Source organism: Erythrolamprus reginae, chromosome 2 (genome assembly GCF_031021105.1).
Source record: "Erythrolamprus reginae isolate rEryReg1 chromosome 2, rEryReg1.hap1, whole genome shotgun sequence".
Lineage (NCBI taxonomy): Eukaryota > Metazoa > Chordata > Lepidosauria > Squamata > Dipsadidae > Erythrolamprus > Erythrolamprus reginae.
In genome coordinates this window covers 29,269,670-29,296,390 of record NC_091951.1, presented here as the reverse complement: position 1 = coordinate 29,296,390, position 26,721 = coordinate 29,269,670, and the positions used below count along the sequence as shown (strand labels likewise).

General features: G+C 47.0%; 1 protein-coding gene and 1 pseudogene across 1 annotated transcript; both read right to left on the bottom strand.

The window, feature by feature from the left end:
- Window positions 1-345: 345 nt before the first annotated feature.
- On the bottom strand, window positions 346-25,570 carry LOC139159283 (zinc finger protein 585A-like; annotated as a pseudogene).
- On the bottom strand, window positions 25,276-26,721 carry LOC139159282 (zinc finger and SCAN domain-containing protein 9-like). The gene is made up of 2 exons (XM_070736612.1): window positions 25,648-26,721; window positions 25,276-25,293 (listed from the first exon to the last, which is right to left on the bottom strand). Exons 1-2 carry the CDS (start codon window positions 26,008-26,010, stop codon window positions 25,276-25,278), a joined length of 381 nt encoding a protein of 126 aa, XP_070592713.1. The 5' UTR covers window positions 26,011-26,721.

Below are 26,721 nucleotides of genomic sequence, written 5' to 3'. Positions count from 1 at the left end.
GACCACCTACTCCATTCGTTCTCCATTGATTACCAAGGTCTGGATATCTGATCTATTCCTTCTATAGTCCACTATAGGCTTCTTTGGAATGGATCTTCCCAATGGAATTAAAGTATCATCCAAATTTAATACTATCTGAGAATACAATAAAATACAAAGAACTCTTAAACAAACAATTAAATTTATCATCTAAGGAAGAATTAGAAGAAAAAGGTTAACTATTTGACAGGCAGACGTATTTTCAGATACAAGATACTTTTCAAAATGCCCTTCAATAAGGGCCAGATTTTCAAATAGGAAGGAGCGGCCTGAATAAGATACTCATGGAAAAGGAAGAAAAATTAATTGGCAAAACTTATAAATTTTTAATTAGATACAAAACACAGGAGAAGATTGTGAAAGACAATATAATCAGCTATGGGGAAAATTTTGGATATCCCATAGAATTAAACAAATGAGAAAGACTAAAGTCATACAACTGGCAAATTACACGATCCAATGCATTCAAGAAAAACCAGTGCAAGATGTTTTATCGCTGGCATTTATCAACAAAAAGAATGTAAAAAATATTCCCGAACGCATCCCCTTGGTCACCGATGACGAACTTATGACATGCATGCCACAGATTGCATGTGGAGCCATACCTGATGACATGCAGGGATTGCTCTATGACAGTTCCAGCGTGCCAGCTGATTTTCGCTCTTCTTTTCAGCCATTTTTGCTCTCCTCAGGCTTCAGGAAAGCTTTAAGACTTCAATAGGTTTTGCTACACAGTGGTACCTTGTCATAGGAATCCTCATCATACGAAATTTTTGAGATACGAACCCGAGGTTCGGATTTTTTTGCCTCTTCTTACAAACTGTTTTCGCCTTATGAACCCACCGCTGCCGCTGGGATGCCCGGCCTCCGGACTTCCGTTGTAAGCAAAGCGCCCGTTTTTGCGATCCTGGGATTCCCCTGAGGCTCCCCTCCATGGGAAACACCACCTCCCAACTTTTTGTGATGCTGTAGGGAAATCTCAGGAGGGGAATCCCAGGATCGAAAAAACGGGCACTTTGCTGGCATCGGAAGTCCGGAGGTGGGGTTTCCCAGCGAGGGAAGCCTCAGCGAAATCGCACCATCGCAAAAACAGGGAAGTCCTCGAGGAGAAAGGTGTGGGGAAAATAAGCAGAGTGGGGGGAAAAAAACAGGAGGGAAAAATTCATGGAACTCAAGAGAGAAGAAAGGTGTAGAGGAAATGAGCAGTGGGGTGGGCTAAAACGGGAGGGAAAGGCTCATAGAACTCAAGAGAGGAGAAAGGTGTGGGGGAAATGAGCAGAGTGAGTGGGACAAAAACGGGGTGGGATAGGAAGCTTTTGGGGGAGCGAGTTTGGAGGCAATTTGGGGAGGCATATGGAGCATTTGGAGGGGGGATTTTGGGGGCAATTTGGAGCGATGTAGGAAGCTTTTGGTGTAGCGATTTTGGAGATGATTTGGGGCGGTGTAGAAAGCTTTTGCAGGGATGATTTTGGGAGCCATTTTTAGACGTGTAGGAAGCCTTTGTGGGAGCAATTTTGGAGGCAATTTGGGGTGGTATAGGGAGCATCTGGAGGGGTGATTTATGAGCAATTTGAATTGGTGTATGTTGTGGTTCCGTCTGAGGCCCCTCCGGGAACGGCTGATCTTCTGTCGGTTTCCAGCTCAGAGGGAGAGGCTGAGGAACAGGAGGTGCAGACAGACGAGGAGGAGGAATCCCAGGCTGAAGAAGAGGGAGGACAGCCAGAGTCCCACCAGGGGGAGCTCTCCCCAGCAAGCAGCCTGGATTCCTTAGAGGAAAATGCACAAGCCATAATTGATCTGCGACAAAGAAGAGCTACTCAGAGACGGAATCAATTGGCTAAGTACTTTCAGCATTAAAGTGGCAACAGCTGGGTTTGGGTGTGGTGCTCTTGGGAAAGGCTAAAAGGCAGACCCACCCTTCCTGGCTTGTGGAGTTTTATCTTTGAGAGTCTTGGGACCTGGCTGTGAACTTTGGCGTCTTGGAATCCTGGTTTGTGCCTTTGACTATTGAAACCTTGGGGGGGGGGGGGGGGGTGCCAGCAAGAAGCTTGCTGTATTGTCTGGATATCAGGACCCTGCTGTAAAGTATTATAGCCTGTCTGTTGGGAAGAACAGGTTTTCCTCTGTGCTTATTTTTTCCAGCTATAAAATACTTTTGGCTTTTACCAGAGTGTCTGGCTGTTTTTTCCAGTTGGTGTTGAGGTCTGGGGGAACCCAGACAGAACAGTGTAGGAAGCTTTTGGGGGAGTGATTTTGGAGATGATTTGGGGGCAGTTTAGGAAGCTTTTGGGGGAGTGATTTTGGAGATGATTTGGGGGCAGTTTAGGAAGCTTTTGTGGGAGTGATTTTGGAAGCAATTTGGGGTGGCATAGGGAGCATCTGGAAGGGTGATTTTGGGAGCAATTTGGAACATTATAGGAAGCTTTTGTGGGAGCAATTTTGGAGATGATTTGGGGCAGTGTAGGAAGCTTTTGTGGGAGTGATTTTGGAGGTGATTTGGGGTGGCATAGGAAGCATCTGGAGGGGTGATTTTGGGAGCAATTTGGAGTGGTGTAAGAAGCTTTTGGGGAAGCAATTTTGGAGGTTATTTGGGGATGTGTAGGAAGCTTTTGGGGGAGCGATTTTGGATTGCAATTTGGGGGCGGTTTAGGAAGATTTTTGAGGAGTGATTTTGGGAGCAATTTGGAGCGGTGTAGAAAGCTTTTGGAGGGGTGATTTTAGCAGCGAGATGGGGCACAGGAAGCGGTAGGTTAGGGTGCATTTTGGCAGCGGGATAGAGTGACTGCAGGGAGCAGAGGAAGTGGAGGGCTAGAGGGGAACGTGGCAGGGAAATGGGTCAGCTCCGGCGTTCCCAGCCTCCGGGCTGCAGGTGCAAGCAAAAGGAGGTGGGGAATCCCGGCGGGGGCACTAAGCAAAAGGGAAATCCCAGCAGTAGCAGTCACAAAGCAAAGGAATCCCTGCGGCAGTAAGAGAGCGCACGCACAGTAAAAGAGCCCATGCACCTGGGCTCAGATTCGTAAGACGGAAAGGGTTTTTAAGTCGAGGCAAAGAAATTTTAAACCCTGGGTTCGTATCTCGAAAAGTTCGTAAGATGAGGTATCATTGTATTGTTATAAATGCTCAGTCATGATATCTTTGCTTCACTTACTCATTCAGTCCAGCTACAGTCATAGAAACATAGAAGCCTGACAGAAGAAAAAGGCCGCATGGTCCATCTAATCTGCCCTTATACTATTTCCTGTATTTTATCACAGGATGGATAGTCAAAAACCAAGATTTCAAAATCCAGGGGATTGGGAAAGATTCTCAGCTCCATGTTCGGAATGTTCTTTTTTCCCCACCCCTTTTTCCCATCAGCCCTTCTTAAATACTGCTATGGAGTGGCCTATCTATACAGATAGTCACCTCCAAGACCTTCTTCTATAGATAATTTTAACCTCCTGACCTTTGCATCTAATAGGGGTTCCTAATCCCAAACATCCCCATCGTCCTCTGATTCAGACACTACCATAGCTGGGGGTTCTACAGATTTTGATGGTCCTCCAGGTTCCAACTCCCCTTCACTCGCACTTGCAGATTCTGTTGGCAAGAACACTGGTGTAGGATACCCAGACAGACCCGGCTCGTCCTCTGCAAAATCCATGACGAGCTGAACCGGACGTGGACCACTCACAACTGTTAAGATGTCCTTTCCAGGTAAAGGTCTTTTCACATTTGAGGCATTTATATGGTGTCGTCCGCGTGAATCCTTTGGTGGCAAGTAAGAAAAGCATTGGTAATGAAACTCTGTCCACATTGAATGCATTTATGTGGTCTCTCCCTAGTGTGGATCCTTCTGTGAAAATTAAGATGTCCCTTCTGGGTAAAAGTCTTTCCACACTCTGTGCATTTATGTGGTCTCTCCCCAGTATGGATCAATTGATGATCATTAAGACGTTGCTTCCGGGTAAAGGTCTTTCCACACTCCATGCATTTATGTGGTCTCTCCCCAGTGTGGATCCATTGATGTTCTTTAAGACGTTCCTTCCGGGTAAAAGTCTTTCCACACTCGGTGCATTTATATGGTCTCTCCCCAGTGTGGATCTTTTGATGATCATTAAGCTGTCCCATCTCGGTAAAGGTCTTTCCACACTCTGTGCATTTATGTGGTCTCTCCCCAGTGTGGGTCCATTGATGATCATTAAGATGTGCCTTCCGGGTAAAGGTCTTACCACACTCCGTGCATTTATATGGTCTCTCCCCAGTGTGGATCTGTTGATGAACTTTAAGCTGTCCCTTCCGGGTAAAAGTCTTTCCACACTCTGTGCATTTATGTGGTCTCTCCCCAGTGTGAATCATTTGATGATCCTTAAGATGTGCCTTCTGGGTAAAGCTTTTTCCACATTCCATGCATTTATATGGACTACCTCCAGTGTGGATCCTTTTATGATCATTAAGACTTCGGTTTTCAGTAAAGGTCTTTCCACATTTCTCTCCAGTATGTATCTTTTCATGACGATTAAGATGTACCTTTCGTTTAAAGGTTTTTCCACATACCATGCATTTATATGGTCTCTCTCCAGTGTGTATCATTTTGTGATCAGTAAGATTTCCTTTCCTTCTAAAGCTCTTTCCACATTTCATGCATTTATATGGTCTCTCCCCTGTGTGAATTTTGTTATGAGATTTAAGATGCCCCTTCTGTGTAAAGCTTTTTCCACACTCCATGCATTTATGTGGTCTCTCTCCAGTGTGGATCCTTTTGTGATGGTTAAGACTTTCTTTCCGACGAAAGATCTTTCCACATTTTAGGCATTTATGAGATCTCTGCCCATTCTGGCTCTTTCGGTGGAGAATAAGTTTACTCTTGCTAATTAATCTCTTTCCCCTCTTCATGCAGAGTTTCATCTCTCTGCTCTGTCTGGAATCCCTCTTAGATCTTACAAAGGTGTGTGGTTTGCTTTTGCTGTATATTTCTTTTAGTAAAGGAAGCGAGAAAGAATGATTGACATATTTTTCATACATTTTCCCTTCAGTCTGATTAATGCCACATTCTTGTAAATCAATTTGATTTTTTTCTTTCCACCCATATTTTTCTTTTTTCTTTCCTTCCAGATCCTGCTGGGACAGGACGATAGGGGTTCCAACAGGAACAGAAGTGGGTGATTTATCCCCTCCATTCTCTGAGTGGTTTCTCTCTTGTCTCCCTGTGTCCTCTTTAGGGCCAAATATCACATCTTCAACTTCACGCCCCTCTGTCTTTAATCTTGCTTGCTTGATATTCTCATTTTCCAACCCATCATCTCCTTGGAAAAGAAAAGAAATATTTCTGTTACAATTAGAATAGTGAACATCCTTCTCCTTAAAAATCATGTGTTCTAAGTTTGGTATCACCTAAGTGTCCAGCTAGGATGTGAAGGCTGCAAATTGTTATCTAGGACATTCTGATGGTACCCAAAGAATTTTTGGCCAAGAAATATATTAAGGATTTGGTGCTGATTGCTCATTCTGTTCAGCCACTGCCATGAATATCTAGGGCATTTCCAGAGTGTACAGGGAATATATAAGGCTTTGGGGAGGAATGATCACCTAAAGCATCTGTGCATAAATAGCTAGCCATCCTCCACTGAAAGAGAACTCCCCCAATGAACGGAAGCTAGAGGAAAGCTTGGCCTTACCCAGAAGAGCCATATTCTTCGGAATTTCCCACGTGACGTCTGTGCACAAGTTCTTCTGACCAGAATCTTTCAGCTCCCACTCCTCCAGAGTGAAGTCCACAGTCACTTCCTCAAATGGACCTGATCCCTGATAGAGAAAGAAAATGTTACTTGGCAGACATTGGAAGGAAAGACTTGGACGTTTTCTTTCTTACTGCACAAACTGCGAACAGATGTTCAAAAGGAATTAAAAGGACATTTCCTTGGTGGAAACAGATTTATGTCTGCATCTCCATGTCATCTTTGGGGCTGGGAAGCCGTAGCTCCACAAATCATGACTTAGGTGCATCCAGGCTATAGGATGCCAACACAACCAACATTGCAGAGCTTCTCAGTGGGTCAGAAAAACAAAGCAAGGTGGTTTCAGGGAGCAGTCCCCTAGGCTAGCAAACTCCTAATGACACATCCACTCCAAATTTTTCCTACCTAGCTTCAAAACATTGGCAATGAGCCTAGAAATCCCAAGTCGCCTAGCTAACAGTCTTATTCTTGCAGTTATGTAACAATCATTTAGGGTCCTATCTTCATGGGATTCACCCTTAATCTCATTTTTTACCCATTGTTTAAATACTTAGGGCTTCATTTCTAACTAGTTTTCAGCACTTCTGAAAAATATGAAGTATTAAACTTTTTCCATAAAACAAATTTTCTAATAAAGTTCTAACTTTCAAATTGTCTAATATAATGAAGCCTACCAATTTTCTCTTTTTTGCAACTCAAGAACAATCTTGAATGCTGAGCGTAATTTAGCAGGATATTCTGGGGGGGGGGGGGGGGCACTGAGTTCAAATGGTCAGAGATTGTGCATTTGATGATAAAATCAGATCATGAACGGATGGAGTTTGTACTCCACTGCTCTCAGAAGAAACCTGCACTTACCTGGCAAGGAGGCCCCGGTTGGATTCTCCTGAAGCGCAGCTCCTGGGAAGGGCTGGATGGATCTCCTCTTTCCTGCAGCTCTGCGGAGACCTTCCCCATAAACGGCTCCTGCACCTGACAGAAGAGTCTGGTTTATGAACCAATCTCAGAGAACCAGAACCAGATTAGTTTGCCTGCCTTACTTTTTGCCTCTGTACCTCTATTATCCCAACCCAAGTCAAAGTAAGAGAACTTGGGATTGCGCTCTCTATGTGGTTTCTATTTCTGGGCAAACTGTGGTCATTTTAGATGGATATTGGACTTACGGAGCCCTTTTGCAATAACTAAAGAAGCTGCTATGAAAATCACAAGTACAGTGATCCCCCGGGTATTGCGATCCCGATCATTGCAAACGGGCTGAATCGCGATTTTTCAACCCGGAAGTAGCAACACCATCTGCGCATGCGCGCCCCTTTTTTTTATGGCCACGCATGCGTAGATGGCGCCGGGCAGATCAGCTGCTTGGCGGCTTCCCTGGGTCTTCCCCCTCTTGCTGGCGGGAGGGCGAGAAGCCCCCCCCAGCACCCGCCCTTCGCCCGCCCTTCGCCCGCCCTTCGCCCGGCCACCGGCCGTTCGCTCGCTGCTCGCCCGGCCACCTGGGTTCGGGGGGGTGCTGGCAAGCCCCCCATGCCGGCGGCCACGTTTCAAAACAGCCGCGCGGCTTCCCAGCTGAGTCCTGAAGCGAACTTCCGCGTTTGGCTTCGGGACTAAGTTGGGAAGCCGCACGGCTGTTTTAAAACGTCGCCGCCGGCATGGGGGGCTTCCTAGCAGCCCCCCAAACCCGGGTTGGGGGTTCGGGGGGGTGCTGGCAAGCCCCCCAGGCCGGCGTCGACCTTTTAACACAGCCGCGCGGCTTCCCAACTGAGTCCCGAAGCCAAACGCGGAAGTTCGCTTCAGGACTCAGCTGGGAAGCCGCGCGGCTGTTTTAAAACGTCGCCGCCGGCATGGGGGGCTTGCCAGCACCCCCCGGACCCCCAACCCGGGTTTGGGGGGCTGCTAGGAAGCCCCCCATGCCGGCGGCGACGTTTTAAAACAGCCGCGCGGCTTCCCAGCTGAGTCCTGAAGCGAATTGGCTTCAGGACTCAGCTGGGAAGCGGCGCGAGCGAGCGGCGCGAGCGAGCGGCACGAGCGAACGGCTTGTCCGCCGCCTGCCTGCCCGCCCGCCGCTCGCCCTTCGCCCGCCCACGCCGTTCGCTCGCTCCGCTTCCCAGCTGAGTCCTGAAGCGAATTGGCTTCAGGACTCAGCTGGGAAGCGGCGCGAGCGAGCGGCACGAGCGAACGGCTTGTCCGCCGCCTGCCTGCCCGCGCGCCCGCCGCTCGCCCGCCCTTCGCCCGCCCACGCCGTTCGCTCGCGCCGCTTCCCAGCTGAGTCCTGAAGCCAATTCGCTTCAGGACTCAGCTGGGAAGCGGCGCGAGCGAACGGCGTGGGCGGGCGAAGGGCGGGCGAGCAGCAGTGAGGAGTCTGCGTGGGCGGCGGGGAAACCCCAATCTTCGGCTCCTCGCTGCTGCTGCGGAAGTAAAAACACCATCTGCGCATGCGCAGATGGTGTTTTTACTTGCGCAGCGCTACTTCGTGAAAAACCGATCATTGCGAGGGGTCCTGGAACGGAACCCTCGCAATGATCGGGGGATCACTGTACTCCGTAAGGAAGAACTGTTCAGGGAGACATGACTCTTTCATTAACATTAGAAAACAATACTGTATTCTGTGAAATGAGTGAGAGAGAAAAAAGAACCTGCATTCTACAGTGTAACATTTTAGAGAAATAAAGTGGGGTTGAGCTTGAGCCTGTTAGTGCCCATCCAGACCCTAAAAGCCTCCAGAAACCGGCACATCACTTCCACTGCTTCACTGAGGGGACACATGATTGAAATGTACAGCTGAGTATTATCAGGATACTGTTGGTGACTCACCCCATGCCCTCTGAAAATCTCACCCAATAATAATTTAATAATATAATTTGATAATTTAATACTTTAATAATTTAAAATTTCAATAGTTTCATAATTTAAATATCATCAGCTGATGCTCCAATTAATTCCTGCACCCGAGGAAAGAAAAAGAGATGTTGGAGAAGAAATTGTGACCACTTCCTCAAATTCAAGACCCTCCTATATCCCTCAGGAGTTTGGGTGGTAGAAATAGGGTTGGATTCTTTTACAATTATCTCCAGAAATAAAAAATATTTCAAGAAACAAAAAGATTCAAAGAAGAAATTAGATCTCCAAATATTGGCAGTTAGGAGGCTAATTCTGTCGATTGGCAACTGAAAGAAGATCTCCAGTTTGATCCTGACCGGCTCAAGATCCACAGCCTTCAATCTCTCCTTGCTATTAGCAGTTCACTGCAGACCCCGAGCGACCCCCGTTCTCCCCTCCCCACCCCGAACTCACCTGCCCCTCCTGCGGCTCTTCCCTCTGGGCTCGTCTGAGCAGGAAGCCTTCGGCCAGGGCCACCGCCTGGGAACAGCTCTCGGCTCCGCACTCCCTCACCCAGCCCGCCATCTCCGGGGGCAGCAGGGCCAGCAGCTGCTCCAGCACCACCCGGTCCAGCATCTCCCCTTTGCTGCTCCTCTCCGGCCGCAGCCACTGACGGCACAGCCGGTGCAGGCGGCTGCAAAGCTCCCGGGGCTCCTCGGCCTCCTGGCGGCAGCCATCCAGACCGCGGAAGCGCCGCCGGTGGATCTCTGGGCTGAGGGAGTCCTCGGGGAGGCTTTTCAGGCTGTTTTCCCCCCCGGAGTCCCATCCGTTCTCCATCGGATTTACTGCTCGAGGATAAACAAAACAAGGCTATCTATGACAATTGGAGTTGCCCCCACACAGACAGACACACCCGCCGCCCACCACTTCCACTAATTTCCCGGTTTCCAGGAGGTGAAGAAACGGGGGCTCGTTTAAATCGAGGCTTCGGTGCCTGAGGAGACCAACCGCCAATCGTTCCTCTCACAATTTCCTGCCCATTGCAAACAATAGATACGGCCTTCCTAGAGCGGACCTTTCATTCCCGGACAGCCGCCAGTTCAGCGCGTCTGCTCTTGGAGTGGTGGAGGACTGTCGCGCGAAAGCGAAAACTGCCTGTAAAGGGAGCCCGATGCTCTCGGCGTCGCCCCTCTAAATCAAACGCTAGGTCCTGTTCCTTTAAGAGGGACTCGGGGAGACTGTTTGAAAAATAGGGACGGTGTCCGGCTGCTGAGGATGAGGGCTAAGTATCAGAAGGCGCCTGACAGGCACCGTTTGCAATCTGCTCACGGGAAGAGCAACTGCAAATCGTTCCGCCACGATTTGTCTCCAACAGCTCCCTTGGAGAGTCTCGATCAACGAGTGCTCCTTCCTAGAGCGCCAGAACGCTACAGGCGCCCCTCCTTTCCTCTCGATGGCTAGAGAGTTTTTCTCTGGGAAGCACACACCTACACACACCGCTTTATTCTCCGTTCGGCGAGTACCGACTACGGTCTTCTACGGCAGTGTTTCCCAACCTTGGCCACTTGAAGATATTTGGACTTCAACTCCCAGAATTCCCCAGCCAACGAACGCTGGCTGGGGAATTATAGGAGTTGAAGTCCAGATATCTTCAACTGGCCAAGGTTGGGAAACACTGCAGATGGCTATAAAGTTTCGGGGGGAGGGGGGAGCTTGGCAGCGATAGCGACTGCAGAAACACCAGCATTGAATCTCTCGGCTGAGGTCACCCTCCATACCTGGAGATCTCTAGGCCTCCATTGGGTTTCTTGCTTGAGGATGGCCAAAAGAAGCCAAAGGCAATCTGAGGTGTTTCCCTGCTCCTCCATACCCCCCCCCCCCCGTTTCACATTTGGAGGTGCAGAGACATGGCCGTCAGCTTCCTTGAACTTTCTGCACCTGGGGAAAAGCAGCAGCAGTTTTTTCCCAATTTCCTGTATGCTCATGGGCTCACATGTCTCATCCAGATAAGATGCGTGCTTCCTAGAAGGACCTTGCTTTTTCCACCAATTGTATCTTACAGTTGAGAAGCCATGATAATAGTTTTTTTCCCTGACTGGTGAACACTCACACAACCATAAAATACTCAACCTAGAACTCTTCTCATATGGTGAATGGAAATGAATCATTGGACATGGATTAGAGTAGGGGTCCTCCTGAACCTATGGGCTGAAGTCTACTACCAGGCAGTTCCCTGTTGGCCAGCAGACTGAGTGGCTGGTCAGTGCAGGCATTCACATGCTTGCACCTCTTTCTACTGGCACTAGTGTTTCCATGAGTGTGGAGTGCTGGGTCACTGTGCCTTGGGGTACTGGGGATCCAGCATGTGTTGCCCAGGTGCTACCAACACCATGAGTATCATTCAGGCACTAATGTCCCTACAAGTGTGTGGGCGCCAGGCTTGTTTGCTCTCGCGTGCTTGTTTTTGCACACGCATGTCTATATAACAACTGTCCCTCTCACCGTCCGGGCTGCCAACCCAGAAAATTTGGGCAAGTCTACATTAGAGAACAAACGAAAGTACAGTGATCCCTCAAGTTTCACGATCTCGATCTTCGCGAAACGCTATATCGCGATTTTTTAAAAAAAATTAATTTTAAAAAAAACCACTTCCGCGTTTGGCTTCGGGACTCAGCTCGGAAGCGGCGCAGCTGTTTTAAAAGGTCGCAGCCGGCCTAGGGGGCTTCCCAGCACCCCCCCGAACCCCCAACCCGGGTTTGGGGGGGTGCTGGGAAGCCCCCCAGGCCGGCTGCGACCTTTTAAAACAGCCGCGCCGCTTCCCAGCTGAGTCCTGAAGCCAAACGCGGAACTTCGCCTTTGGCGTTTGGGTTCAGGACTCAGCTCGGAAGCGGCGCGGCTGTTTTAAAAGGTCGCAGCCGGCCTGGGGGGCTTCCCAGCACCCCCCCGAACCCCCAACCTGGGTCTTCCTGGCCGCCCACGCAAAGGAGAAACCCCGGCTCCTCGCTGATGCCCGCCGCTCGCCCGCCCGCCAGCAAGAGGGGGAAGACCCAGGGAAGGTTCCTTCGGCCGCCCAGCAGCTGATCTGCTCGGTAGCGCAGCAGCAGCGAGGAGCCGAATCGGGGTTTCCCCTTTGCGTGGGCGGCGGGGAACACAAACTCCACCATCTACGCATGCGCAACAGGTAGAGTGCTGTACTGCAGGCCACTGAAGCTGACTTGTAGATCTGAAGGTCAGCGGTTCAAATCTCATCACCGGCTCAAGGTTGACTCAGCCTTCCATCCTTCCGAGGTGGGTAAAATGAGGACCCGGATTGTGGGGGCAATAGCCTAGCTCTGTTAAAAAAGTGCTATTGCTAACATGTTGTAAGCCGCCCTGAGTCTAAGGAGAAGGGCGGCATAAAAATTGAATAAATAAATAAATAAATAAATAGAAAAAAGGGCGCGCATGCGCAGATGGTGTTTTTACTTCCGCAACCCTACATCGCGAAAAATCGATTATCGCGAGGGGTCTTGGAACGGAACCCTCGCGATAATAGAGGGATCACTGTATACCATATCACGAAGAGAAGAATTGTAATGGAAATGGGCTGGTCGCATAGCAAGAAGAACCGATGGCAGGTGGACCAAGGCAGCTATAGAATGGATCCCACTTGATAAAAAGCATCCATGAAAGAGATCTAAAACAAGGTGGAGTGATGGTATCAGCAAGTATTGTGGGGCCCAATTCGCAAAAAAAGGCTCAGGATAATATTGAAGATGTTGGGCTTTGTTGGGTATTCTGGTTAATATTAATATTACTAGTATTAGCAGAGTTTAGCTGGCTTAAGTTGCAGCGGATTCAGCATGGCAAGAAATCAATTGTATGGCTTAGAATCCCATTTGTTGGTAATGATCACTCCTTCATAAAGATGAAATAAACTAATATTTACTTACAATCCTCCTGATTCGTGCATTTACATAATGCAGGCATATATGGTTATATTTCAGTATATATCAATAATTTCTGGATGCTTCCATGTGTGAGGATGTCTTCGGATTGATCTCACACATGTCCTCTGCCGAGGACAACGGAGCACACGGGGGAGAGAGAAGGTGGTGGAAGAAGGCTCAGCAGGGCCAAAAAGAGGATCAGGAGGAGCATCTACTCTGCAGAAGTTTATATAGTCTGCAGAGTACCTGCCCCTTTTGGTGACACGCTAGTCAGTTAATTGCGACCTGACCATAGAGGTATGTTTACAAGACAGTGCAAGCATGTAGTAGAGTGGTTAAACCCAACAGAAGGCACCTTCATCTTGCAGTGGATAGACAATGGCTAAAAAGATGACGCCGAGGGCAAATAAACCAAAACATGTACAGGAAGCTTGCGTAGCTATAGAAATGATTTCATTCAGAAAAGGGGCATCCCTTCCCCTGCCTCAGAAATAACAAAATCTTGTAAATAATAAAGTGAAGAATTGAAACAATAAATAACTGAGCATGTCAGAAAAATTGCATGTACACACAGAATAAAGTTGCTGGCACTGAAGCGTCTTCCAGAAAAAGTGTGAGCATTAAAAGATATCAGTACTCATTAAAATTATGGATGAGCTAATTTATAAAGGTGAATTATACCAACTATAACATAAATTATTTAAAATTAAGATTTTCTATTAAGATGATAAAATCACAATACACTAAAAATGTAAGATCATAAATACATATACGATACGATATGGATCACTGCATAAAATATAGCAAGATATTAGTAAGAATAAGACAGTGAAGAGTCAAGGATATCTCTCTTGTTTTTAACTGGTCGTATGTTTTTCTTTTTTCCGTTTCTTTTTTTCCTTTTGAAATGTCTAGATTCCTTAGACTGTCTACAGCTGACCTCTCCTCTTTTCTAAGAGGTCTGTAAGGGTGGCGACGCCCAGTGGAGCGCCGTTTTTGCAATTTTTTTTCCCTTGCACGCATTAATCCATTTTACATTGTTTCCTATGGGAAACATTGTTTCGTCTTACGAACTTTTCGCCTTACGAACTTCCTCCTGGAACCAATTAAGTTCGTAAGACGAGGTATCACCATATTCTAATAATTCTTAGGGATCCCATTTCTGTTTCCCCATCATTTTTTCCTTCTCTAGTTTTAAAATTCTAGTTTCTTTGGGTGGAACTGGCTCCTTTCAATTTACAAAATACCATGATTTTACACAAGGTATTTCACTGCTTGTCTTTTGCCTATATATTTTTCTAGTTTCCCTATCCAATATCTATTTGATTCTCCCAACTGATTCCAACGATAATCAGGTGGGCTTATTACATATTGAGGCCATTTCTTCTAGCACAAAGTTTTTTTCTAGTGTCTAAGTTGCTAAATTTTCATCATCCCATTGACTTAGTAATTGTCCTAAAAGACTATTGGAAGGGATTTGTAACTCCCTATTTGTTAGTTTTATAGTTACTTTCTTCTCTTTTCATTTACAACAAAACCAACTACAACAATTGCCCATCCCCTTAAGAGTTTTCCTGACTATGGTTTCCTGAGTTATCAATTTTACAACCACTCGCGATCCACGACACAAGACTGCTTCCCCTCAGCCTGGCCTTCCTCCTCTCAAAGGTAAGGAACCACAAAATTTCAGGTCCGTGCTCGCTCTGGACTCACTAGTGTTCCTGGAACAGAGTCCAATACACACACACTGCCATTATTGATCAACCTCCCATAATTGCTCTTCTGATTACCCAGGTAAAATTGTATGTTCCCTCCTTTGGGGCAAAAGTATTCTTACTTGGGCCAGTGCACTGGATTACCTGGTTGGGCTGCCTTACTTGTTGATTCTTTCCCCTGATATTGTAGACCAGAGTTGTCAATTTAGTTTCGGTTCGGAGCACGTAAATGGGAGTTTAGCCTCAGATTACTCTAGGGCAGTGCTGTAAAGCCTGGACGGCTTTCCTGCTCGGGGGGTGGGGGCGAATCAACTCCAAGGGAGTCCGAAGGGGCCCAGACAGCCACTCCGTCCCGACTGCCCCGGTTTCCAGTAAGGGAGAAACGGGGCTCCTCGTCTTCTTCAGACCTTCTGCACAGCTGCAAACCGCTCCGCCTCCAACACCTGTCTTGGAGAGTCTGGACAAACGAGTGCTCCTTCCTAGAGGAACAGAACACAACAGGCGCCCCTCCTTTCCTCCCGCTGGCCATAGAGTTTTTACTGGGAAAAACCCGCCCCCTCATTCTTTCCCGCTCCGGGAGTACCGACAACTGTATTATGCGCATGCTCCTTCCCTGCCCAATGACTTTGTCGGGCTGCTCAGACTCAAGTGATGCTCTAGCCTTTTCAGGGGGGGGGGCAGAGAAATTGTGATGGGTAGGAAGGGTTGGTGTTTCCTTTGGCACCTATGATTTCTCTTGCTCTGGGCAAGAATACGGGTGCCTTCCAGGGGCAAATGGAAGAAGTTTTAGGGCAGGGAGAGACTTGATGGAGGGGATTGGAAATGACAAAAGTGGCAAGTGGAGTCATAGGACAGACGTCCCTCAAATCAATGTATCCGTTTATTACTTATTCATCTTCTTTTAACGACCGCCTCCCCCATAATTCCTTGAAGGGTGAATGGAGCTAATAGTTTGTTTACTGGCCCGATGCTCTTCCTGGCACCAATATGGAGTTTTGTTCAGCAGATACATTATTACTCCTCAACTCACAACACTATACCGTACGCAACTAGATTTGCAATCCTAAATTTAGAAAGCTTAGAACTAGGTGGGCTTAAACACGACCTAAGCACAGGCCATAAAATCATCTGCCACAATGTCCTTTCTGTCAACTACTTCAGCTTCAACCACAACAACACACAAGTACACAACAAACTTAAAGTAAACCGCTTTGAACTCGACTGCAGGAAATACAACTTTAGTAACCCAGTTGTTGATGCATGGAACTCATTACCTGACTCTAGTTTCACCTCCTAACCCCCAAAAATTTACCCTTAAGACTATCCACTCTTGACCTCTCCCGATTCTTAAGAGGTCAGTTAGGGACATGCATAAGTGCACTACTGTGCCTTCCATCCCTTGTCCTAATATCATGTATATAAACAATGTTATATCTTTGTGTACCACTGAAATCTACTTGACAAAACAATATAATAAATAAAAATAAAATATTATTGTGTCCAGAGAAAGATCTGCCTCTACCTAGGATTGAACTCAGTCTCCTGATTGTGAGGCGAGAGCTCCTTCTCTAGGCCCCCTACTAAGTAAGGGAGTAAAAAGTCTTCTGGATATTTCAGGCCAATTTGGGGGCCTCTATGTTGGTGGGTTGCCACTTCTCTATGGCGGTATCTCCTTTAGTGTTGTGAGCAGCCCTAAGTCCTCAGGGATTGGGCGCCACAAAAGTTAAACAAACAAACAAACAAACAAGTGTGTTGAGTCTGTCATTTTTGTTCCTAATTCATCTCTATAAGACTTAGAATAGCAGTTCCCAAACTTTGTAACTTGGTGTGTGTCCGTGCACTGAGATCCACTAATGGAAAGAGAGAAGCTTTTGGAAGTCTTAGAACCCTTCAGGGTTTTCCGCACTGAAAGTTTTGCAAAGGGACAGAAGGCCTGAAGCTGTGCAAGATGCCACACTGAAGCAATTTTGTCCATTTGCAAAAGTTCCGGGTATGGAAAAGCCTTTGGGTGGGCAGTCTCTCATCTGCCACAATGCAACTGGCAAACACTACACAGGTGAAGTGAGTTAAGATGCTCTCTCTGGTGCAGCAGTAAAAGGTCACCAACAGTTTTTCATTGAGCTCTTGTTTCCTGAGAAGTCTCTGCTGGCCCTTTGACCAGTGCTGCAATGTTAGTGTCCCAGGTCAGGTCCTTTTTCATGATAACACCCAGAAATGTGAAACTGACCACCTACTCCATTCGTTCTCCAGTGATTACCAAGGTCTGGATATCTGATCTATTCCTTCTATAGTCCACTACAGGCTTCTTTGGAATGGATCTTCCCAATAGAATTAAAGTATCATCCAAATGTAATACAATCTGAGAATACAATACAGTGGTACCTCATCTTACGAACGCCTCTTCTAACATACTTTTCGAGATACGAACCCAGTGTTTAAGATTTTTTTGCCTCTTCTTCCGAACTATTTTCACCTTAGGAACCCAAGCCGCTGCTGCTGGGATGAAGGGGTTTCTTTTTTTCCCTTTTTTGAAGAAAGAAGAGGGAGGGGCGGCTTGGAGGGGGAAATAGTTTGCATCTGAAAAAGTAGAACAGCGTGCTTGCACAGGCGCTGAAAGGGTGTCTTTTGAAGAAAGAAAAGGGAAGGGCGGCTTGGAGGGGGAAAGAGTTTGCATTTTAAAAAGTAGGAGAACAGCATGCTTGCACAGGCACTGAAAGGGTGTCTTTTGAAGAAAGAAAAGGGAGGCGCCTTTCTTCCTTCCCACTCACCCTTTAGCCTAGCCTTGCTTCTTCCACCTGCCCCCTTTAGCTGCTCCTCCCTGCCCTCTGTTCGCCTCCCTTCTAAAGTTTGGGATTTTCCTGAAGGATTTGCACACATTATTTGCTTTTACATTGATTCCTATGGGAAACATTGTTTCATCTTAAGAAATTTTCACCTTACGAACCTCCTCCTGGAACCAATTAAGTTCGTAAGACGAGGTATCACTGTACACAGAACTATTAAACGAACAATTACATTTATGATCTAAGGAAGAATTAGAAGAAAAAGGTATACTATTGGACCGGCAGACGTATTTTCAGGTACAAGATACTTTTCAAAATGCCCTTCAATAAGGGCCAGATTTTCAAATAGGAAGGAGCGGCCTGAATAAGATACTCATGGAAAAGGAAGAAAAATTAATTGGCAAAACTTATACATTTTTAATTAGATACAAAACACAGGAGGAGATTGTGAAAGACAATATGATCAGCTATGGGGAAATTTTTGGATATCCCATAGAATTAGTCAAATGGGAAAGACTGTGGTCATACAACTGGAAAATTACACGATCCAATGCATTCAAGGAAAACCAGTGCAAGATGTTTTATCACTGGCATTTATCAACAAAAAGAATGTAAAAAATATTCCCGAACGCATCCCCTTGGTCAGTGATGACGAACTTATGACACGCATGCCACAGATTGCATGTGGAGCCATACCTGATGACACGCAGGGATTGCTCTATGACAGTTCCAGGGTGCCAGCTGATTTTCGCTCTTCTTTTCAGCCATTTTCGCTCTCTTCAGGCTTCAGGAAAGCTTTAAGACTTTAATAAGTTTTGCTACACAGTGGTACCTTGTCATACAAATCCTCATCATACGAACTTTTTGAGATACAAACCCAGAGTTCGGATTTTTTCTGCTTCTTCTTACAAACTTTTTTCGCCTTATGAACCCACTGCTGCCGCTGGGATGCCCCGCCTCCGGACTTTCGTTGTAAGCAAAGCACCCGTTTTTGCGATCCTGGAATTCCCGAGGCTCCCCTCCATGGGAAACACCACCTCTGGACTTACGCGTTTTTGCGATGCTGGAGGGGAATCTCAGAAGGGGAATCCCAGGATCGCAAAAATGGGCGCTTTGCTGGTATTGGAAGTCCGGAGGTGGGGTTTCCCAGCGAGGGAAGCCTCAGCGAAATCGCACCATCGCAAAAACATGGAAGTCCTTGAAACCCCACCTCCGGACTTCTGTGTTTTTGCGATGGTGCAATTTCGCTGAGGCTTCCCTCGCTGGGAAACCCCACCTCCAGACTTCCGTTGCCAGCGGAGTGCCCATTTTTGCGATCCTAGGATTCCCCTCCTGGGATTTCCCTATGGAGTGGAGCCTCAGAGCACCCGCTGCTGGGATGCCCTGAAGCGCTGGAATTTTCCTGGGAATTCACATCTCCAAACTTCCCTTGCCAGCCAAAGCACCCCATTCTTGCATTGCTGGGATTTTCCTGAGGCTCCTCTTTCTGGGATTCTCTTCATTTTTGCCAGCACTGATTTCAATTCCAGTGACAAACTCACCCCTTCCAAACTGCATGGGGAAAAGGAGCTGAATGGGGTGGACAAAAACAGGAGGAAAAGACTCAAGGAACTCAAGAGAGGAGAAAGGTGTAGAGGAAATGAGCAGAGTGGGGTGGGCAAAAACGAGAGGGAAAAACTCATGGAGCTCAAGAGAGGAGAAAGATGTGGGGGAAATGAGCAGAGTAGGGGGGACAAAAACGGGAGGAAAAGACTCATGGAACTCAAGAGAGGAGAAAGGTGTAGAGGAAATGAGCAGAGTGGGGGGACAAAAACGGGAGGGAAAAACTCATGGAACTCAAGACAGGAGAAAGGTATAGAGGAAATGAGCAGAGTTGGGGGGACAAAAACGGGAGGAAAAGACTCATGGAGCTCAAGAGAGGAGAAAGGTGAGGGGGAAATGAGCAGAGTAGGGGGGACAAAAACGGGAGGAAAAGACATGGAACTCAAGAGAGGAGAAAGGTGGGGGGGAAATGAGCAGAGTAGGGGGGACAAAAACGGGAGGAAAAGACTCATGGAACTCAAGAGAGGAGAAAGGTGTAGAGGAAATGAGCCGAGTGGGGGGGACAAAAATGGGAGGAAAAGACTCATGGAGCTCAAGAGAGGAGAAAGGTGTAGAGGAAATGAGCCGAGTGGGGGGGACAAAAACGGGAGGAAAAGACTCATGGAACTCAAGAGAGGAGAAAGGTGTAGAGGAAATGAGCCGAGTGGGGGGGACAAAAACGGGAGGAAAAGACTCATGGAGCTCAAGAGAGGAGAAAGGTGTAGAGGAAATGAGCCGAGTGGGGGGGACAAAAACGGGAGGAAAAGACTCATGGAACTCAAGAGAGGAGAAAGGTGTAGAGGAAATGAGCCGAGTGGGGGGGACAAAAACGGGAGGAAAAGACTCATGGAACTCAAGAGAGGAGAAAGGTGTAGAGGAAATGAGCAGAGTGGGGGGGACAAAAACGGGAGGGAAAAACTCATGGAACTCAAGACAGGAGAAAGGTATAGAGGAAATGAGCAGAGTTGGGGGGACAAAAACGGGAGGAAAAGACTCATGGAGCTCAAGAGAGGAGAAAGGTGTGGGGGAAATGAGCAGAGTAGGGGGGACAAAAACGGGAGGAAAAGACATGGAACTCAAGAGAGGAGAAAGGTGGGGGGGAAATGAGCAGAGTAGGGGGGACAAAAACGGGAGGAAAAGACTCATGGAACTCAAGAGAGGAGAAAGGTGTAGAGGAAATGAGCCGAGTGGGGGGGACAAAAACGGGAGGAAAAGACTCATGGAGCTCAAGAGAGGAGAAAGGTGTAGAGGAAATGAGCCGAGTGGGGGGGACAAAAACGGGAGGAAAAGACTCATGGAACTCAAGAGAGGAGAAAGGTGTAGAGGAAATGAGCCGAGTGGGTGGGACAAAAACAGGAGGGAAAAACTCATGGAACTCAAGAGAGGAGAAAGGTGTAGAGGAAATGAGCAGAGTTGGGGGACAAAAACGGGGTGGCATAGGAAGCTTTTGGGGGAGCAATTTTGGAGGCAATTTGGGGTTGGCCTATGGAGCATCTGGAGGGGTGATTTTGGGAGCAATTTGGAGCGGTGTAGGAAGCTTTTGGGGGAGTGATTTTGAAGGTGATTTGGGGTGGCATAGGGAGCATCTGGAGGGGTGATTTTGGGAGCAATTTGGAGGGGTGTAGGAAGCTTTTGGGGGAGCGATTTTGGAGACAATTTGGGGTGGCATAGGGAGCATCTGGAGAGGTGATTTTGGGAGCAATTTGGAGCATTGTGGGAAGCTTTTGTGGGAGCAATTTTGGAGGCAATTTGGGGTGGTATAGGGAGCATCTGGAGGGGTGATTTTAGGAGCAATTTGGAATGGTGTAGGAAGCTTTTCGGGGAGCAATTTTGGTGGTGATTTGGGGGCAGTTTAGGAAGTTTTTGGAGGGGTGATTTTGGGAACAATTTGTAGCGGTGTAGGAAGCTTTTGGAGGGATGATTTTGGAGGCGATTTTGAGCGGTTTAGGAAGCTTTTGGAGGGGTGATTTTACTGTGAGATGGGGCAAAGGAAGCGGTAGGCTATAGAGGATTTTGGTACAGGGATGGGCTGACTGCAGGGAGAAGAGGAAGTGGAGGGCTAGAGGGGAATGTGGCAGGGAAAGGGGGCTGCTCTGGCATTCCCAGCCTCAGGACTGCAGATGGAAGCAAAAGGAGGTGGAGAATCCCGGCGGGGGCAGCAAGCAAATGGGAAATCCCGGCAGTAGCAGTCACAAGGCAGGGGAATTCCTGCGGCAGTAAGAGAGCACACACGCAGAAAGAGTGTCCATGTACCCGGGCTCAGGTTCGTAAGACGGAAAGGGTTTTTAAGACGACGCAAAGGAATTTTAAACCCTGGGTTCGTATATCGAAAACTTCGTATGACGAGTAGTTCGTAAGACGAGGTATCACCGTATAGTCATAAATCCTCAGTCATGATATCTTTGCTTCACTTAATGACTCATTCAGTCAAGCTACAGTCATAGAAATATAGAAGACTGACAGCAGAAAAAGGCCGCATGGTCCATCTAATCTGCCCTTATACTATCTCCTGTATTTTATCACAGGATGGATAGTCAAAAACCAAGATTTCAAAATCCAGGGGATTGGGAAAGGCTCTCAGATCCATGTTTGGAATGTTGTTTTTTCCGCACCCCTTTTTCCCATCAGCCCTTCTTAAATTCTGCTAGGGAGTGGCCAAATGTCCTATACAGATAGTCACCTCCAAGACCTTCTTCTATAGATAATTTTAACCTCCTGACCCTTGCATTTAACAGGGGTTCCTAATACCAAACATCCCCATCATCCTCTGACTCAGACACTACCATAGCTGGGGATTCTACAGACTTTGATGGTTTCACATTTGAGGCATTTATATGGTGTCGCCCGTGTGAATCCTTTGATGGCAAATAAGAAAAGCATTGGTAATGAAACTCTGTCCACATTCCATGCATTTATGTGGTCTCTCCCTAGTGTGGGTCCATTGATGAGCATTAAGATATCCCTTCCGGGTAAAGGTCTTACCACACTCCGTGCATTTATATGGTCTCTCTCCAGTGTGGTTCCGTTGATGAACTTTAAGCTGTCCTATCTGGATAAAGGTCTTTCCACACTCCGTGCATTTATATGGTCTCTCCCCAGTGTGGGTCCATTGATGATCATTAAAATGTCCCTTCCGGGTAAAGGTCTTTCCACACTCTGTACATTTATATGGTTTCTCTCCAGTGTGTATCTTTTCATGACAATTAAGATGTACCTTTCGTTTAAAGGTTTTTCCACATACCATGCATTTATATGGTCTCTCTCCAGTGTGTATCATTTTGTGATCATTAAGATTTCCTTTCCTTCTAAAGCTCTTTCCACATTTCATGCATTTATATGGTCTCTCCCCTGTGTGGATTTTGTTATGAGATTTAAGATTCCCCTTCTGTGTAAAGCTTTTTCCACACTCCATGCATTTATATGGTCTCTCCCCAGTGTGGATCCTTTTGTGACGATTAAGATTTTCTTTCCCAGCAAAGATCTTTCCACATTTTAGGCATTTATGTGATCTCTCCCCATTGTGGCCCTTTTGGTGGAGAATAAGTTTACTCTTGCTAATTAATCGCTTTCCCCTCTCCATGCAGAGTTTCATCTCTCTGCTCTGTCTGGAATCCCTCTTAGATCTTACAAAGGTGTGTGGTTTGCTTTTGCTGTATATTTCTTTTAGTAAAGGAAGCGAGAAAGAATGATTGACATATTTTTCATACATTTTCCCTTCAGTCTGATTAATGCCACATTCTTGTAAATCAAATTGATTTTTTTCTTTCCACCCATATTTTTCTTTTTTCTTTCCTTCCAGATCTTGCTGGGACAGGACGATAGGGGTTCCAACAGGAACAGAAGTGGATGATTTATCCCCTCCATTCTCTGAGTGGTTTCTCTCTCGTCTTCCTGTGTCCTCTTTAGGGCCAAATATCACATCTTCAACTTCACGCCTCTCTGTCTTTAATCTTGCTTGCTTGATATTCTCATTTTCCAACCCATCATCTCCTTGGAAAAGAAAAGAAATATTTCTGTTACAATTAGAAAAGTGAACATCCTTCCCCTTAAAAATCATGTGTTCTAGGTTTGGTATCACCTACGTGTCCAGCTAGGATGTGAAGGCTGCAAATTGTTATCTAGGACATTCTGATGGTACCCAAATAATTTTTGGCCAAGAAACATATTAAGGATTTGGTGCTGATTTTATTTATTTATTTATTTATTTATTATTTGGATTTGTATGCCGCCCCTCTCCGAAAACTCGAGGCGGCTCATTCTGATCAGCCACTGCCATTGCTCATTCTGTTCAGCCACTGCCATGAATATCTAGGGCATTCCCAGAGTGTACAGGGAATATATAAGGCTTTGAGGAGGAATGATCACCTAAAGCATCTGTGCATAAATAGCTAGCCATCCTCCACTGAAAGAGAACTCCCCCAATGAGTGGAAGCCAGAGGAAAGCTTGGCCTTACCCAGAAGAGCCATATTCTTCAAAACCTCCCACGTGACGTCTGTGCACAAGTTCTTCTGACCAGAATCTAGCAGCTCCCACTCCTCCAGCGTGAAGTCCACAGTCACCTCCTCAAATGGACCTGATCTCTGATAGAGAAAGAAAATGTTACTTGGCAGACATTTATTTATTTATTTATTTATTTTTATTTATTGTTAGAGTTGGAAGGGACCATGCAGGTCATCAAGTCCAACCCCCTGCCTAAGCAGGAACCCTATAGCATCCTAGCCAAATGGCAGTCCAATTTACTCTTAAAAATGTCCAGAGTATTGGAGTTCACAACGTCCGCTGGTAGGTTGTTCCACTGGTTGATCGTTCTGACCATCAGAAAGTTCTTCCTTATTTCCAGGTTGAATCTCTCCTTGGTCAGCTTCCAGCCGTTGTTCCTCGTCCAGCCCTCCGGTGCCCTGGAGAATAAAGTGATCCCCCCCTCTCTGTGGCAACCCCTCGTATACCTGTAAACTGCTATCATGTCCGCTCTGGCCCAACTTTTCTCTAGGCTATCCATGCCCAGTTCCCGCAGTCTCTCTTCGTAAGTCTTGGTTTCTAGACCCCTGATCATTTTGGTTGCTCTTTTCTGCACCTTCTCCAGAGTTTCAATGTCTTTTTTGAAGTGTGGTGACCAGAACTGAACACAGTACTCCAGGCGCGGTCTGACCAGGGCGTAGTAGAGTGGTATTAAGACTTCCCTGGTCTTGGAGTGTATTCCCCTGGCAGGAAAGACTTGGACATTTTCTTTCTTACCACACAAACTGGGAACAGATGTTCAAAAGGAATTAAATGGACATTTCCTTGGTGAAAACAGATTTATGTCTGCATGTCCATGTCATCTTTGGGGCTGGGAAGCCGTAGCTCCACAAATCATGACTTAGGTGCATCCAGGCTGTAGGATGGCAACACAACCAACATTGCAGAGCTTCTCAGTGGATCAGAATAGCTCAGCAAGGTGGTTTCAGGGAGCAGTCCCCTAGGCTAGCAAACTCCTAATGACACATCCACTCCAAATTTTTCCTACCTAGCTTCAAAACATTGGCAATGAGCCTAGAAATCCCAAGTCGCCTAGCTAACAGTCTTATTCTTGTAGTTATGTAACAATCACTTAGGGTCCTATCTTCATGGGATTCACCCTTAATCTCATTTTTTACCCTTACTCTTATTGTTTAAATTCTTAGGGCTTCATTTCTAACTAGGTTTCAGCACTCTTCTGAAAAATATGAAGTATTAAACTTTTTCCATCAAACAAATTTTCTAATAAATTTCTAACTTTCAAATTGTCTAATATAACGAAGCCTACCAATTTTCTCTTTTTTAAAACTCAATAACCATCTTGAATGCTGAGCGTAATTTAGCAGGATATTCTCGGGGGGGGGCACTGAGTTCAAATGGTCAGAGATTGTGCATTTGATGATAAAATCAGATCATGAACGGATGGAGTTTGTACTGCACTGCTCTCAGAAGAAACCTGCACTTACCTGGCAAGGAGGCCCCAGTTGGATTCTCCTGAAGCGCAGCTCCTGGGAAGGGCTGGATGGATCTCCTCTTTCCTGCAGCTCTGCGGAGACCTTCCCCATAAATGGCTCCTGCACCTGACAGAAATCTGGTTTATGATCCAATCTCACAGAACCAGAACCAGATTAGTTTGCCTGCCTTACTTTTTGCCTCTGTACCTCTATTATCCCAACCCAAGTCAAAGTAAGAGAACTTGGGATTGCGCTCTATATGTGGCTTCTATTTCTGGGCAAACTGTGGTCATTTTAGATGGATATTGGACTTACGGAGCCCTGTTGCAATAACTAAAAGAGCTGCTATGAAAATCACAAGTACTCCGTAAGGAAGAACTGTTCAGGGAGACATGACACTTTCATTAACATTAGAAAACAATATTATGTGATATGAGTGAGGAAAAGAAAGAACCTACATTCTACAGTGTAACATTTTAGAGAAATAAAGTGGGGTTGAGCTTGAGCCTGTTATTGCCCATCCAGACCCTAAAAGCCTCCAGAAACCGGCTCATCACTTCCACTGCTTCACTGAGGGGACACATGGTTGAAATGTACAGCTGAGTATTATCAGGATACTGTTGGTGACTCACCCCATGCCCTCTGATAATCTCACCCAATAATAATTTAATAATATAATTTGATAATTTAATACTTTAATAATTTAAAATTTCAATAGTTTAACAATTTAAATATCATCAGTTCATGCTCCAATTAATTCCTGCACCCGAGGAAAGAAAAAGAGATGTTGGAGAAGAAATTGTGACCACTTCCCTCAAATTCAAGACCCTCTTATATCCCTCAGGAGTTTGGGTGGTAGAAATAGGGTTGAATTCTCTTACGATTATCTCCAGAAATAAAAAATATTTAAAGAAACAAAAAGATTCAAAGAAGAAATTAGCTCTGCAAATATTGGCAGTTAGGAGGCTAATTCTGTTGATTGGCAATTGAAAGAAGATCTCCCGTTTGATCCTGACCGGCTCAAGATCGACAGCCTTCAATCTCTCCTTCCTATTAGCAGTTCACTGCAGACCCCGAGCGATCCTCGGTTCTCCCCTCCCCACCCCGAACTCACCTGCCCCTCCTGCGGCTCTTCCCTCTGGGCTCGGCTGAGCAGGAAGCCTTCGGCCAGGGCCACCGCCTGGGAACAGCTCTCGGCTCCGCACTCCCTCGCCCAGCCCGCCATCTCCGGGGGCAGCAGGGCCAGCAGCTGCTCCAGCACCACCCGGTCCAGCATCTCCCCTTTGCTGCTCCTCTCCGGCCGCAGCCACTGACGGCACAGCCGGTGCAGGCGGCTGCAAAGCTCCCGGGGCCCCTCGGCCTCCTGGCGGCAGCCTTCGAGACCACGGAAGCGCCGCCGGTGGATCTCCGGGCTGAGGGAGTCCTCGGGGAGGCTTTTCAGGCTGTTTTCCCCCCCGGAGTCCCATCCGTTCTCCATCGGATTTACTGCTCGAGGATAAACAAAACAAGGCTATGACAATTGGAGTTGCCCCAACACAGACAGACACACCCGCCGCCCACCACTTCCACTAATTTCCCGGTTTCCAGGAGGTGAAGAAACGGGGGCTCGTTTAAATCGAGGCTTCGGTGCCTGAGGAGACCAACCGCCAATCGTTCCTCTCACAATTTCCTGCCCAGTGCAAACAATAGATACTGCCTTCCTAGAGCGGGCCTTTCATTCCCGGACAGCCGCCAGTTCAGCGCTTCTGCCCTTCGAGTGGTGGAGTGGAGGACTGTCGCGCAAAAGCGAAAGCGAAAACTGCATGTAAAGGGAGCCCGATGCTCTCGGCGTCGCCCCTCTAAATCAAACGCTAGGTCCTGTTCCTTTAAGAGGGACTCGGGGAGACTGTTGCAAAAATAGGGACGGTGTCCGGCTGCTGAGAATGAGGGCTAAGTATCAGAAGGCGCCTGACAGGCACCGTTTCCAATCTGCTCACGGGAAGAGCAACTGCAAATCGTTCCGCCACGATTTGTCTCCAACAGCTCCCTTGGAGAGTCTCGATCAACGAGTGCTCCTTCCTAGAGCGGCAGAACGCTACAGGCGCCCCTCCTTTCCTCTCGATGGCTAGAGAGTTTTTCTCTGGGAAGCACACACCTACACACACCGCTTTATTCTCCGCTCGGCGAGTACCGACTACGGTCTTCTACG